The 16,698-nt window shown below is 22.7% G+C and overlaps 1 protein-coding gene across 1 annotated transcript in view; it reads right to left on the bottom strand.

The window, feature by feature from the left end:
* LOC129608413 (dual specificity calcium/calmodulin-dependent 3',5'-cyclic nucleotide phosphodiesterase 1-like) overlaps positions 1-16,698 on the bottom strand; it is a 96,339-nt gene that overhangs the window by 61,155 nt on the left and 18,486 nt on the right. Inside the window, exons 4-6 of the mRNA XM_055519902.1 lie at positions 13,931-14,044; positions 10,422-10,511; positions 4,267-5,310 (exon numbers count right to left, since the gene is read on the bottom strand). Coding sequence (XP_055375877.1) covers positions 4,267-5,310; positions 10,422-10,511; positions 13,931-14,044 — 1,248 coding nt within the window. The remainder of the gene's footprint in view (positions 1-4,266; positions 5,311-10,421; positions 10,512-13,930; positions 14,045-16,698) is intronic.

Below are 16,698 nucleotides of genomic sequence, written 5' to 3' on the forward strand. Positions count from 1 at the left end.
ATTCTCGTTACGTGATTCAAACAGCAATGCCAATAAGTTTTTTTCAATTTGTAAAAATGAGAAAGAGATGCAATAGAAAACAGTCATTTTAAGAATTTCCTTCTCATTTAAAATCAAAATAAATAAATCCCTTTCTATCATTTTAATTTAGAAACGGCCGATTTTGCACCACGAGCGGTTGATCAAGAGAAATCTCTAGACGCTGCTCCAAATGTAAGAAAAAGAATGAGCGATGAGGAAGCACTCTCCCAAGGGTATATGGACGAGGACGAGGTAACAAGGATGGACGAGGTGATTGAGGACCTGGAACTGACCCTCCTTAGTCTGAAGGAGCCATTTCAAGAGGGAGATGCTTTGATGGTAAGAGAAGACTCTCCTCTCGGCACCCAGAAGCAATGAAAAACAGGAGCATTAGGGTGAAGTAGTGAACCTCCACCATGCCTGCCGCTGTCCTGTTCAGAATGTTCACGAAACATTATCTGGGCATAGCTATGGTGCAAGAACTCTCGGTATATAGAGGACAAATCAAAAAATTGTCAATTAGAGATATTCAGGTAATGTGGGTTAGGATTTTAATATGATACCATTGTAATTTCTCATGAATAATTTAAGAATTTGTATCTCAAAAAATTTATAAAAGTTATTTTTTTTTACTTATCATTATTTTAGTTCATAAGTATAATGAAAACAAAAAACATGTTTACATAAGCACATTTAACACAATAACACCAATTATGCAAATATTATACAAATATTTTTTCAATACTATATAGACTTTTAAGTTGCAAGCTAATACTATATATATATATACATAATTTAATACCTATGAATGTATATTTACAAGGCACATCTAAGATTACAGAAGAATAAATACAGCAAACATGTAAAACAAACAGCATTTCTACAAACTAAAAGCATTTTCAAATAAATTAAAAGGGAAATTTTAAAATTTTATTATAAGTATATTTTTTTAACATAATTATTTAATTTCATTTTTAATTTAAATGAATTAATCACAAATTAATATAAAATTTTGCATATTATTTATAATAAATTATTAAATTAATTTTGTTAATTTTATTATTCTATTTATTAAATTTTTATTTGAATTCATAATTAAACAACAAATTCTTATTGTTCGTATAATAAAACTATAAAGTGAGAAATTTTTTAATATTGTCATCAATATTCACTTTGATTTTTATTAATCTCTTCTTTTCTCAAAGAGTTTTCTCAAATATTTTACAAAAATACATAATAAATTTAGCACTCACCACTCACTTTACTGTCACTTTTATTTATTATTTATATTTATTTATTTTATTACTATTTATTTTATAAATTTATTTTCTATTTATTTTTTTATTATTTATTTAATTATTTTAATAATTAATTTTGATCTAATATTATTGTAGATTTTAGATATATATATGTAAATAGAGTTTTTAACATTAAAAGAACATTAGATGATGTAAAATATAGTTTAAACTTTACAATTATAACATAACATTAAATATAGAATAATTATTATACATAAATAATTTGATAAAATAATTTAGAGAAAGAGAGCGATAATAGATTCTATAGTTTTATAATATTATTATGGTAGTATACCTAGTTTCACAGTTGTACTTATACAATATCAAAACACAATTCAGCTTATGAATTGTAATTGCTGAATTGTTTAGTATAATATAGTTTAACTAAAATTTTAAAAGCGCGGTATATATTAGAATTATTACCAAAATAGTTTTTAATGTAAAATTAGAAGACATGTTTACAAAATTTTTACATATATTTATAACACACATAATATGTAAATAATTTTTGAATAATATTTTCAAATAAAGAAGACGAGACTGCACATTTACATAATATATGAAAGAAAACTAGAAACAAAAAAAAACATGAATAACATATAAACATAGGCGAATAATTAGATTGTATAATTTTCTTTTCAGATTTTATTTAAACAAAAGTTGAACAAAAGTAGATATTTCAGAAATTTCTAAAGATGTAGTAGTACATATTAGATTTAGAGATTAAACAAGGAGAATATATGCATTTAAGAAGTATAGGTACGATGTATATAGATTCATATGAAAATTTTAATGAAGGCAAATTTCTCTGAATTCAAAAATACAAAAACAGCTCATGAACTTATAAGCTGAATTATATTGCACTATAATATTATACAATTTTGAGATCAGAAATTCTCATATTCAAACGTGAACAATAAGAGAAAATTATAAAAGTGAAATAAAAAGTATAAAGTATGTATGTATGTATACAATATAATATTTTGTTTTTAAAAATTTAATTAAAAAAGAAAACCATATACATGAACATAACAATATTCACAGCACAATATAGCAACAGACAATACACTGTATAACAATTTATTTACATTCTGTTGATTAATAGAATATCATTTCGTATATTGGAATTCAGCAATGCGCTCACGTTAAAATATTCAGTATATCAATTGCAACGGCTGAAATGTGATAAATAGTCGGAGTATCGACTCTTTGTGTTCAAACATATTTGTACATAATTCAGCTTATCAATTCTGGTTGCTGAATTGTTGAGTGACACAATATCAATAAGAGAATTCAGATTCTATAAAATAATCTAAATTTTTTATCTTGAAATTAATTGAAATTTTACTGCTGAATTCAAATTCAATTAGTATACTCTTTGAAAAATTTTTTCAAACATTAACATGTACAATATTTTTGATGAATAATAATGAAATTTTATTATTTCAGCCTGCTAATATGCAAAATTTACTTCAATTTTACATATTCAGCAATATAATTTTATTTGCTGAATTAAATAAGTTTTTTTAATATAATGACGTTTTTTCATTATAATTTCAAATATAATAGAACTAAATGGTGAAAAAAGAAACAAATAAAATTAATATGTATAAAGCAAAGATATTCTATTAAAATATTCTCGTCTTATTCTGTTGCTATAACTTAAGAACTTGTTTTATAGGTTAAATAGGTTACTTTATAGTTGTAATATATATATATATTTTTTTTAAATTTAATATTATAAAAGAGGCCATTAAGTATTATGTTTTCGGCAACATGAAGTTTCATTTTCTTTTTATACCAATATATCGCTTTTAAAATGCACATAAATTAGCAAAATATCTAATTGGCATGCATTACTCGAAGATCATTTATGTATAACGTTGAATAAGTTTTTAGACGCAATTCACATTAAATAATTTTGTATTTAAATTTTCAACAATAATAAAATTTTCAGTATATAAAGCTCTATTAAAAGCGATCCTATATATCTCCTTAAAAAATATTTCGTATTTATGTATGTATATTGATGTATATTGAAAATAATAATTATTATTATAGAAATTAAATTAAAATATAAAAAAATATTTATGTAAAATAGTTGTGTTTGTCATTCAAAACATTCTTATAGAGATTTGTTTTATATAGAATATAGGATTTACCATAGTCATTGTGTAACCAAAGAGGGTTTTTGAGTAGAAAAGACAAATAAGAGTGCTCCTGATATACGAATTCTAATAATATTGTATTACTTCACAATTCAGCAATAACAACTTATAAGCTGAATCGTGTATCACAACAATATTATTGTTATTCTGATATCAGATAATTTTTTGCTCAGATAAGGGTATTATTGAATAAAAAAATAGTGTGTTATTTTGGTATTAAAGGTTGGTGTTTAAAAAATGTTTATAGTTAACATTACTATTATGACAGTAATTTATTATCATTGATCAAATTTCTGTAATCAAACTGTTATCAAACTGTGTAATCGAACTGTTATGGAAACAATTTTACCAAAATTTCGAAATTCAGTAATGTTAACTATAATTTATTTAAGAGAAAATATTAATTAAAAAATGAAGTTAAATTTTTGGAAAATTATTAAAAATAATTAAAAGGTTTTAAAATATTAATGTAAAAAAATTTATGAATAGGAAATTAAAAAAATTTAATTAGTGTTAGTTTTCAAATGTTAATGTCAATTTGAGAGCAGGAAAGAAGTTATACAGAAGGAGAGACTATTTTTTTTTTAATTATAATAGTAGTAGTAACAATTAAAATTAATAATTTATTGAAAATATAAAAAACAAAATTATTAAAATAATAATTAAATAACAAAAAACAAAAAAAACCAAAAACCCTTCTTATTTATTTCTTAATCAGGAATTTTTGTTTTCTTTTCTAAACAACTAATAACAGAAAAAAAAAAATAATTTCAAAGTACATTTTATTTGACATAGATCTCGCCCATACTGGTGTACGTAATCGTCGTCTTTGTAATGTTGTTTTATTTTTATTTTCATTATTAGTAATCCTACTATTATCACCGCTATTGTCTTGTAATTGATTGCCACTTGAATTATTATCTCCATCTATTGATGTATTTTTATTATTTATATCAGTAGTAGTAGTATTATTTGTTGTTGTTGAATTTGTAGAAGTAGTAGTAATATTACTATCTCTTAATCTTGTTGTTGATGATACTATTGTTGATGATGTTGTTGTTAATATTGATGTTGTCATCGCATTATTAATATCATTGCCACTTTCAAAATTACTACCACCACCACCACCACCACCATTATCACTTCTTATTAAGTTACTGTCAACATTATCACTAGAAATTATTTTATTACTACTACAATTACTATCATCTAATATTTTATTATTTATTAAATTAATATTATTACTATCTGTTGTATTTGTTAATGATTCTTGTTGTTGTGTTAATGTTATAGATGTTGTTATCGATGATAATGATTGTATTTCATTAATAATATCATTACTATCATTTATATTATTATAATTATTATTATTACTATTATTATCATTATTGTTATTATTATTAATATTTGATATTATATTTGATAATGGCGGACCAGTTGGTCCACTATGTGTTTGTGGTGCTGTTGATACACCTTTTGTTCTACCTAATATTTTTTTTGTTTTTGTTGTTGACGACGAAGCTATTGTCGATGATGATGATAATGATTGTGATGTATTTAATGTTACTGGTGTTATTGTTTTTGTTGTAGCTGTTTCTATTGTATGTGTTTGTGATATTGTATTTATATTACTACTACTACATATATTTTTTGTAACACTATTACTATTATCACTATTATTTGTATTTGTTATAAAAGGATTGTTACTCGCTAAATTAATATTATAGCTACTATTTTGTGTTGTATTTTTTTGTATATCAGTTTTTTGAATATTACTACCGTAATTATTACTATTTTTAATCGTTGGGGTATTATTTTCTTGACTGGACGAACAAACAAATTGAATATATATAGATAATTTTTTTTTAAATAAAAAATTAAATTTATAATTAAAATAATAAATTTAAAATGAAAAGAAAATATTGGAAGAGTAATTTATTAAATTGATAAATAAAAATTTTCAATTATAATTAAAATTATATTAAATATTAATTTTGAAATTAAAAAATTTTTCGTCGAATTATTTTTAAAATTTTAATTATTAATATAAAAAAAAATAATTAAAAGTGTAATTATAATATGAAATATAAATTAAATATTAATTTTGTAAATATTACAGAAATGTATAGGAAATTTTATAGAAATTTTAATAATTTTTTTAATAATTAATTATTTTATATATGGATTTTATTAGATGTGTGTAAATTGTGTAAATTATGTTAAATAGTTTAAGAAATTATAGTATATAGTTTTATAGTTTATAAAAATATTTAAAAAATTATATAAAAGTTTTAATTATATATAAATGTATATGTATTTTTAGAAGTAAATATAGATGATAGAAGATGATAGAAGTTATATATAATATAATATTGACAGTAAGTTATAGGAATAACGAAATTGTGGTAGATTTTATTGTTTTGTTTGTTTTGGGCAATAGATGTCATATATATATATATATATATATATATTTTTTCATAAATAGCAAATAGTTGTTTTCAGCCAGTATAAGAGAAGATAAATATTGTGTATTTGTTGTTTTTTTTTTTTTTTTAATAGTAGACAGTTGTTGTTGTTGTTGTATTTATTGTTGATTTTTTTTTTTTATTAAAATTTTAATTGGTGGTAAGTATGTAAAGTTTAAAAATTTTCATAAATTTTTTTTTTATTTTCAATTATAATCGTAGTTTAAATTAAAAAATTGAAATTTGTGTATATTTTATTTTAGAAATTTCCAGAAAGACGTTTAATTTTTTTTTTTTTTTTGTATTTTAGGGTTTAGTTTTGTTTATAATAAAGTATAGTAGTATATTTATATGTAAATTTTCAGCATAGAAAATAGAAAAATAAAAATGGTCATAAATTTTAAATATTTTAATATTTTCTTCAAGTTGAAAATAAAATATTATTTATTAAATTAATAAATAAAATGATGAAAAATTTTTTTTTAAATTAATAATTCGTAAATACATATATAATTATGTATGTATTAGAAAAATTTTTAAAAATAAATAAATAAATTATAAAAATTCTCATTAAAATAATCTCAATTATTACATTTTAACAATTTTTTGTTATACAAGTTAGTATAACAGTTATATATTATAATTGTTATATAGATTAGGACAGTTTCATAATAAAGTTTCATAAAATTTCATATAATTTTTTCGTATTTTTTAATTTTAAATTTTAATTGTTCATAAATTTATATTTGAATATTTTTGCTTTATTGCATAATATACCAAAAATTTTTAATTTTTTAAATTATTTTTGTTATATAAAAGTTTATATTGTATGTTTTTTTTTATTATTTCAAAATTCTTTATAAATTCTATTCGTTTATAAGATGAATGAAAATTGTTTTCTTTTAATTTATTTTATAGAAAAATTTCATTTGTACTTTATGTACTTAAAAAATAATTTGAAATTTTTAATCTAATTTATAATTCCATTATAATTTTTTTTTTTTTTTTAAAAAAAATAGAAAAATTTACTTAAAAATCTCTTTCTATAATTTTTAATGAAATTTTTTTTAAAAGCGAATGAGCACGAAAAAAACAAAATGTCAATAAGCATTATAAAAATTAAATTTTTCACTTTTGATTCTCTCTCAAATTTTAATATCTCCTGTATGTATAATAAAAATAATATTAATGTAATGCCACAATCTCTCTCATTCTATCTTTCTTTCTCTTATGGATGGCATTAATATACATTAGAATTTTGAATGAATTTTGTGTAAAAATATGTATTAAGGATGATCCATAAAATAAGAATTATAATTTAATTTTAAATTTTGTTTTCATGCCAAAACATACATACACACAGGTTCTCAGATATGGTAATTTTCAATGAAAATCTATGTAATATATATTATTACGCGTAGATTATGATTTATAAAGAGATTAAAAGTCAATTTTATGAAAAAAATTTACATACAGGCTTCATATTACTCATATATTGAATATTACATGTATTTGATATTATATTGATGTAGTATGAAGCTTGGTGTTAAGATTTTTAAAAAAATTTACAAGCTATCCAGATATATTGTCTTGCAGTATATATTTTATATTTTATTGAATTTAATTTTATTGCCTCAACAACACTAAGCTATGTTGATTAATATTGAATTTTAGTTTAGAAATAATTATTTGGGTTTTGTTTGCATATTGTAAAATACATTAATTTTAATTGAAACGAGAATAAATATAGAAGTTTTATGCGACCTCTTGCTTTTTATATGTTTAGTGTTATTTTATAGATATATGGAAATTTTCTTATAAACTCATACAATATAAAACAGTGTTTCTGAAAATGATTGCCATGCCACCAAATTTATTTGTTCAATTTTTCAATTTATTTGTACCTTTAACAGTTTCTGAGCTATGATGAAATAACTTGTACGGCACCTACTATATGTAGTGGAGAAATTTCAATACCATAGCTTCTATAACTTCTAAGATATGGCCAAATAAATTTTGAAGTTGAATGGCAGGTACCCGAATCAATTCCTCGATCATATACAATTTAAATAGGGTTTCGGCATTTACTGTTATAAATCTTCAATAATCGTTGAGACGGGCGGGCGGACGGACCGACAGAAAGAATTCGACGATGAAATGCATCTACTTGAGTAGACATCTCAGGCCAAATCTCTAAGCGTTACAAATAGAACATACGTTGGTGTTGGTACAAAAATACAGTATTTATAATTATGTAGTAAGTAATATTCTAACATTTTTTGCATTATCTGCAAAATTTTATATAATGTAGCTTATCAGCATAAAATTGAATTAGTTTATTGTGTTTTATATTTCAATATATTTGTGGTATTATTATGTGGTATTATATTAAATAGAATATCATTTTGTTCTATTTAAATTGAAGATAGAAAGAATTTAAGAATGATATAAAAATTTGCATATTTTCGGGATCAAATTATAAAATTTTTTTTTTAGAATATGAGTTTAGAATTATTGCCTTTATACATTAATTTGCGTGTATGTATACAGAATATATTATCATACATGAATATTTTATATTTCTCGTATAGCTGTACACATTGAATATAGCTATACAAGAAAATTTCATAAAATCTATATTATCTTATTAAGATTTTTGAATGCTACTTGTATAAATTCATTAATCTACGACAGTAGATTTTTTGTGATAAAAAACTGCCTGAAACAAGAGCAGTTTACCTCAAACAATTTCCATTCAATTCACCTTTGTTTTGAATTGTTGATTATTTTTGTTATTATTTTGTTAAATATTTTTAAATATTTTTGAATTTTTTTGTTAAAAAATTATAATTTTGAATTATTATTTAAATTTATATTATTATTATTTATTATTATCGATTTTATTAACTGATTTCCATAAAGAACTGTTCTGAATATAAAAAGTCTAGAAAAATATTTTAAACTAATATAATTCACCTGTCAGATACTTCACCAGAATAAATAGAATAAATAGAAAAGCTTATTGCAACTCAAACAATTTTTTTGTTATCTCATGTAAAACTTTTTATTATTGAGATTATATATTAAGAAGTTATTTAAGAAATATTCTCTTATAAATAAGTCTCTTCTCTTATAAATTCCTCTAAACGAGGAAGTCGACGCGTTGGCGAGAAGGGGGTGCAATTAAACCCCTTCTTTGGCCGGAGTCCTTCTCAGAAATCAGACCACATACGATTGGAGAAGATTTAAGGAAGAAAATTAAGAAGCGGCGTTCGGAGCGCTCGATGGACCTTCCAGGGCTTTGACAGGCTAAGGAGCTTCTAGGAAATTATTATCTGAGGCTCGGAACGAATCAGGTGTGAATTCTCTGCAGGATCTTGACGGGGAATTGTAGGCTTAGGGGTCACCTTAGAAGGCTCGACCTAGGAAGTGAAGGTGTTGCAGGCTTAAATGCGTGCCTCTTGCCTGAATGGGAAGTGAAGTACTGAGAAACCATGTGGTCACTTCGGTGGAGCTGCGGTCTGCCGACCCTTCAAAATTGTTCGAATTTATCAGAAGGTTGGGTTTCGAGGGGGTGTTGTAAGGCTTTGTCCCGCAACTTTGGGGGGGTACAATCGATGTATATTTTTTGGTCGCAGTGCATGTTACCCCTTCTTTGCCATCTACAATCTACAACGCTAATATTCTCCAATTTTTTTTCTGAGTAAAGAGAAATTAAGTTAATATTAGTAGGCATCTGCTCTTAAAAGTTCTATAATATGAAAATCAGTCGTAGGCATAAGATGAAAATTTTTTCTTTTATAGTTTTTCTATATTCAGAACGACTTGTTAATCGAATTATTGTAAGAATAAATAATAATTTTAAATAAAACAAAAAATTTAAATTTAAAACTTAATAAACTCATTATTATTTTATTAAATATATTTTTTATTTAATTTATTTATTAATTATTTTTTAATATTAAAGGTGGCATATACAAAAATTTTAAGCTTCAACTACTTGCTTTATCAAGCCAAAAACCAGATTATAGAAAAAATAAATAAAAAAAAAAATAATTAAAACTAAAAAAATAAAAAATATTTTAAATTTTTTTTCTTATTTTTTAAATTAAATTTCTTAATAAAATAATTGTGAAAAATTTTAATTAGCTAATTATTATTTTGGAGTTACTTTTCAAAACAAAATCAAAAGACAAATTAAAAACAAAAATTTGATAAAGCTACAAATATTTGTACAAAAAAGAAAAATTAATTTTTTTTTATATTTTATTGAATAATTTTGTCAGCTAAGTTGAGGTTATATAATATTTTATTTTAATTTAATTAATTTTTTTTTTTTTTGTTATAATATAAAAATCAAGGATTATTCTATAAAACAAAAATATTTGTTAAATACAAATTTGATTTTAGAAAAATTCTTGTGTTTTTTTGAAATTTTTGTTATTTTTTTTTTTTTTAGAGAAACTTACTCGCTATCTTTTCGTTCAACTTGCCCCGATTTTTGATTACTTTCAGAATTATCTTGATTATGGCTACTATTTAAACGTTGCAGACGGGGACTTCACATTTTTTGATTTATTTATTTATTTTTTTTTTGTTTTCGTTTATTTGTTATTTTTTTTTTATATATATAGATTAATTTCGTATTTTTACCGAATAATTTCGGATTATTTTGTGAGTTTTTAAGATTTTGAATAGTTTTTTTTTTAAAAAAAAAGAATAAAACGAATTAATTTAAAAATTTTGTATAGACATAAAATATATATATATATAAATTTTTAAGTTAAAAAATATAGTTTTTAATTTAATTAAGAAAAAAAAAATATATAAGAAAAAATGGAAAATAATAATTAAATCAAATATTTATGGCAATTTTAGATAAAAATTTTTTTCTGATTTGTAAACAAAGTTTCTCAAAGAGAAACTCTCAATTGAAATTGAAATTCTCAATTTTTGATTCCTTAAATACGTAAACATACTCTCTCATAATCAATATTCTCTCATTAATGTTGAGATCAAAGAAATTAATCAAACTTGAACAATATTAATTAAAAAATAATAACATCGGAAACGAATGCAATACGATTCAAATTGGTAACAAATTTGAGAATTTTTAGACGGAAGACAGAAGTAAAATTTATATTTTATAAAGAGTATAAATATAATATTTTTTTTTTTAAATGAAAATTTTGACATACTTTATCTCCTAATAATTATTTAGTTATACACATTTAACTTCTAATACATATTATACTCTTCTTCCTATTTAAATATATTTAAATGAATAATATTCAAAAAATTTAATTAGTTTATAATTTTAAAATAATTAATATATAGATTTAAAAAAATCTATTTAAATTTACAATAAATAAAGTATTATATAATAATATTATTACAGAATTTTTATTAAAAGCATCTATTGATTAGCCTTTGCATATAATTTTAAGTGTATAAGAATGAATAAATGGAAAGTGAGATCTGATAATATTTATTAATATTATAAAACTAGCATAAACTACTTGTAAAAGCTTATTTAATTCACAAAAAAAATTTTGAATTCTATGCATAATATAAAACAAGAAACCATATAAGAAGTCATTATATTGGTTTTCAATGTGATATAAGAAAAAAAAAAATTGGATTAAAATTCGAATGAAATTTTTATTTATTAAGAATTTTTACTTTGATTTTTGTTTTAATATTTTATAATAAAATTACCATAAATCATGAAAGAAATAATTTTTTTTAATTAAAATAATTGTGTTAATTATTCAGTATTCATAAAACTAAAATAGAAAATAAAATAAATTTAATCCTAGTTAATAATTATTTTAATTTGTAGTTTTTTTTTTATTTAAAATAAAAATTTTCTTTTTTTTTTATAATTATTTTATCAGGTTTCTTTTAGATTACTTAATTTTCATTTGAAATTTTTTAAAGTTTTGTTCTTAAATTTTTCGAAATTTGGTTTTGGAGATGTAGAAGGCATTCAATAAAAAATAAGGATTCCAATATGAATTGCATTGGTTTAACGCTATAAAATACTGGGTCCCTTCTTCATATATAGAAATATCATAATGTGATGAAACTATAATAATAAATTCCTAAAATTTTTAGCAATGCAAATTTTTTGAAATATATTTTTTTCATTTTAAAATTGAGAAATTTAAAATTTTATTAATTGTGTTAAAAAATGTACAATAATTACATTTTACAGTTAAAAAAATACTGAGTCCAAAATTGAATTTATTGAATAAAAGGCATTTAATTATATTATATAGAATTTCATATTACTCATGAATAATAAGGTTTTAAATAATTAAAAAAAAATAAATTATTCTTTGAAATTTCTTTAAAATTTAAAAATTAATTCCTATTAAAAATCTTTTCATTTTTAGGGTTTCATACTTATTACTCGTAAAAAAATTTAGGGTTTCATAATTATTAATATTAGTTATAGTACAAAGTAATTTTCTCTAATAATGCTGCGAGGTGATAATATGGTTTCGAATTTCAGAAATAGCCCTTTAATCATGTTATGTTATTGAAATTGTTTCTTAAAAATCTTCTTTCTCAAATAAAATACCATTATATTAGTAATTTAATTTCTTTTCATATTATTTAAAATATTCTTTAATTAGAATGCAAGTAAGTATTTAAAAAAAATAATAATTTAATTGTTTTGTTATTAAAATCATCAAACAAGAGATTTTTCAATATTAAACATAAGTAAAATAAGAGAGCACATATAGAAGTGTAAAGAGATTCTCATTCATTTTTGTTTTTGTATTGTTGTTCTTTTCTCTTCAAAATAATTATATGAGATTAAAATATATGCAAGTTATTGAATTGCATAGAGATTAAAACTTTTAAATAGAAAATTTTATATTATTGAATTTTAATATATTTCAAGTATGTAATGTGTATATTACAATACTTTTAGAAAAAAAAGTAAAAAAAAAATTATAACATAACAAAGAGAAAAAAATTGTACTTTACTCGTATAATAAAAAGAGAAATCGAGTTCGGAGAAAATTTACTTATCAGAGATAATCATTATTAGCTTGTATATATAAGGAAATATTATTGGGTAAAATTTCAAAAATAAATTTGACAATTCAAAATTTTATTATACAGAATTTTTTTTTTTTTAATATCAATGGTTTTCTTTGCTTCAATGTCAAATATTAAAATTCTTTAATTTTTTTTTAAATTTATATTCTAAATAAATTTAAATTAAAAATTTTTGTTCATTCTTGATATAAGAAATTAAATTAATAAATTATAAATTTGATGATCTTCATCTCAAAAACTAGACTCAAAGCACATTGGATTATAAGACCAAAAATAATGAGCAATAAACCGCTTTCAAAACAAGCGAGCGATAGTTACTTTATGTCATATGGTTCCGAAATTATAAGGATTTGTTTATGTGCAGAAAAAATCTGGTAACGGTTTTTTTTCCAATAGGCAATTGTTCGAGTATATCTAACCCTAACCACCCCACCCGATTCAATTTCAAAGAAGACCATTGAATCGATGCAATTCTGTACAAGAAATAGGAGTTCCTTTTTTTGATATAATATATTTGAGTAAATAAAACAAATATGTATTTTTTTCATTTAAATATGTGTTGTATAAGAGATTTTCAAACGATTTAGTGTATAAAATGTTATACAACATTTAAAAAATAAAATATACAAATTAAAACTATCAGAATATCCTTTTTTCCTGCTTTGTATCCTTTTTCCTACAATGTTGATTTTTTACTTATTTTTTTTTATAAGCTTTTCGTATTCCTTTCATTATTTTTTTTTCTTTCATTATTACTTATAATATATTCAATGTTGTTAGTTATATAAATATATATTGAAATAAATATCAAATTGGTATAATATATAAATATATATATATATATATATTGAAAAGAACATTAAAAGAAATAAAAAAATATATTATTGAAACATAAAATACTCACTTTGTTTCATCTATAAAAACTGCTTCTAAAACACGTGCTGCATAATGAAGATTTTTTTGCAACACTTCAGCTGATATTTCGCCACGTTGTAAAAGTCGCAATAGACATCGTAATCTAGTAGATTTTTTTTAAGTAGTGTTTTTCCAAATGTAGAAAAAAAAATAATAAAAAAAAATAAATTAGTTTTTTATTCTGGTTTATTAAATTAAAAATTTTGTCTCTAAAAAGAGTAAAACAAAAAATATTTTATTTATTTGCAACATTTTGGTAGAGAATTCTAAAAAAAATTTCCTTTTATACTCAAAGTAACAAGAAAAAAAAAAATTTTGTTAATTCTTCGAGTTTAATTTTTGTAATTAAGAATATTCGCAAACAAAATATTGATATTCCAGAGAATTAGTAAGTAAATTCAGAACCCGATTTGGTTGCTGTCCCAATATGATAATTCTGATGCATTTAAAAATGGTTCTTTAATCAAGTTGTTAGGATGTCAACTTAATTAAACGATAAGTATTGGGTGAGCGTCAGGGACGTTAAGTCTATTTTTGTGGTGCCATATACCGACTGGAAGGTTGATTAAGATATTTTAATTTAACAAAAGAGGAATTTTTCCATCTTTACGGATGGTTGTAGAACTACAAAATTGGTTCTAGGAATTGGGGTTGGAGATGTCGATTAAGCTGCCCGATAACCGTGGAGTTTTTCAAGCGGAGGTTCTTGCGATGCTATGGTTGCGAAATTGGCTGCAAATAAACCGGTTAAGGACTGAGGTCTAAATATCTTTGGGGATAGTGGGGTAGTTATCGAGGCTCTCAGGTTCTACCCAATTTTGGTGGGATGGAGTAAGGACGGTTTAAGTGCACTTTGTAATTTGTGCAAAGGGTGACTGTTTCTGGGTTCCTAGTCACAGCGGGAAATGGAGTTCTGACGCTGAAGGGATTAATTAACATAATAGGTAAGGAAACTAAAAGTAGGGGCGAGGTTTTGACAGGGAGCTCATGATATTCGCCAAGGAGATTGACTTGTTCCGGTAAATGGTTTTTAAGGTTTGTATTACATGGAACGTTGTCAAATGTTAATATGGTGGTGGCCGATCGACCTTTTTTTTGCCAAGTTCACATAATTCGTGTGTATGATCGGGCCGGATCATACAAGTATATTAAGAATATACTTAAATTGAAGTATATTAAAAAATTTTTATCCCCACTTAATTTAATTCAATTCTAATTCATCAATTAATGCTTAATTATGGAAAGGAATTGATTAAATACCCTATTATTACCAATTTAAAGGAACTTTCAAAGAAAACTTTCACAAAAAAATAACTTAGAGGAATTAAAATATCTGAACCTTAATTTCACATTTGCAGTCTGAAAAACTTTTATTTACGAGTACATAGACACGTTGTATTAAAATCGTGTTAACTTGAACAACTCAAATTTAAAAAGAAAGTTATATGTTTAACTTATAATAAAAGTTCAATTGAAATCTGAAGCGAAAATGGATTCTGCTTAAACTATCAAAGCAATTTTCTTTAAGGCTATGTCATAAAAGATAGAAGGAAATAGCATTGAATTTTGTGTTAGCAATAATTTTTACAAATCTTAAAATTTGTTGGGGAGTAATACGGAAAAGACCTTGATTTTGGATAACTTTAATAATTCTCTAGAAAGCAGATCCCATTCAATTTGAAAAGAATGCTTTTTAAAATAGCGGTAAACTTGAATCAACATTATTTCTATCGATTTTATTGCACGGTAGCAATTATTCACAGAACATATTACAAAAAGTTTATATATAAAAAAAAATTACACGTATCCAATGCTTATACAATATAGTTTTCAAGTTACTCGTAAACTATAAATTTTCCAGTTGTTGAACTGTAAGAAATCTGAAAATTTTTTTAAAAGTTTTTCTTTTATTTTACTTTAACTTATGACTTTAGTGAAAACAAGGAAAAAAAATTAAAACTTTTTATACCGCATATTTTATTCCTAGAAAGATATAAAAATTTTACCAACATACAAATATAAGAGTATATGACATGTATACGTAAATGTATGTATATAATGTCTGAAAAATAATTAACTGCAATCACTTCTCTAACGGTCTTGTAAATATTTCAATGGTACGTGTGTTCAATTTCTAGAAACGTTCGGAACATGTAGTGAACTTTTTATGTTTCAATTCGAAGTCATTTGCAAAAGATCACCACAATTTTATTTCTGAATATTTAAAAACGTTATTAATAAATCTATTTTCCAAAAAAAAATTGAAACAAATGGTTTCAATTGAAGTCAAATAATTGAAACGATAATGACAATTTTTTAAAAATTGACCTACGGTTACCGGAACTGTAATGGAACGTGTAAATACAATACAATTTTATCATTTCTTACATCTTTTACTCTCTTTTCAAACCTCCATTTTCATTTTTACGAACCGAAACGGTAACACTTATATTTGATCGCAAAGATAAAGAAAACAATTCCGAAAAGAAGTGTAAAATCTCTAGAGGAAAGTTATGACGAAAAATGAATAAAGACAGCAATAGCAAAAGGAAAAAGACAAAATTCATTATCATTTAAATTTTATAATGGAAGACAGTTTTTACTCACAACATTTCCTTTTCAAAGTTTTTATATCAGAAATTCCCTTTTTGACTTACCGACCCCCTTTAAACTTTTATTGTTAATAAAATCATTTTTGTTTTTTTAGGAAAAATTTCTCGGTTCAGAAAATTTTTTAAACAATCAACTAGCGTAATA

This window comes from Condylostylus longicornis, unplaced genomic scaffold (assembly GCF_029603195.1).
Source record: "Condylostylus longicornis isolate FDR11 unplaced genomic scaffold, ASM2960319v2 ptg000031l, whole genome shotgun sequence".
In the NCBI taxonomy this organism is placed as follows: Eukaryota; Metazoa; Arthropoda; class Insecta; order Diptera; family Dolichopodidae; genus Condylostylus; species Condylostylus longicornis.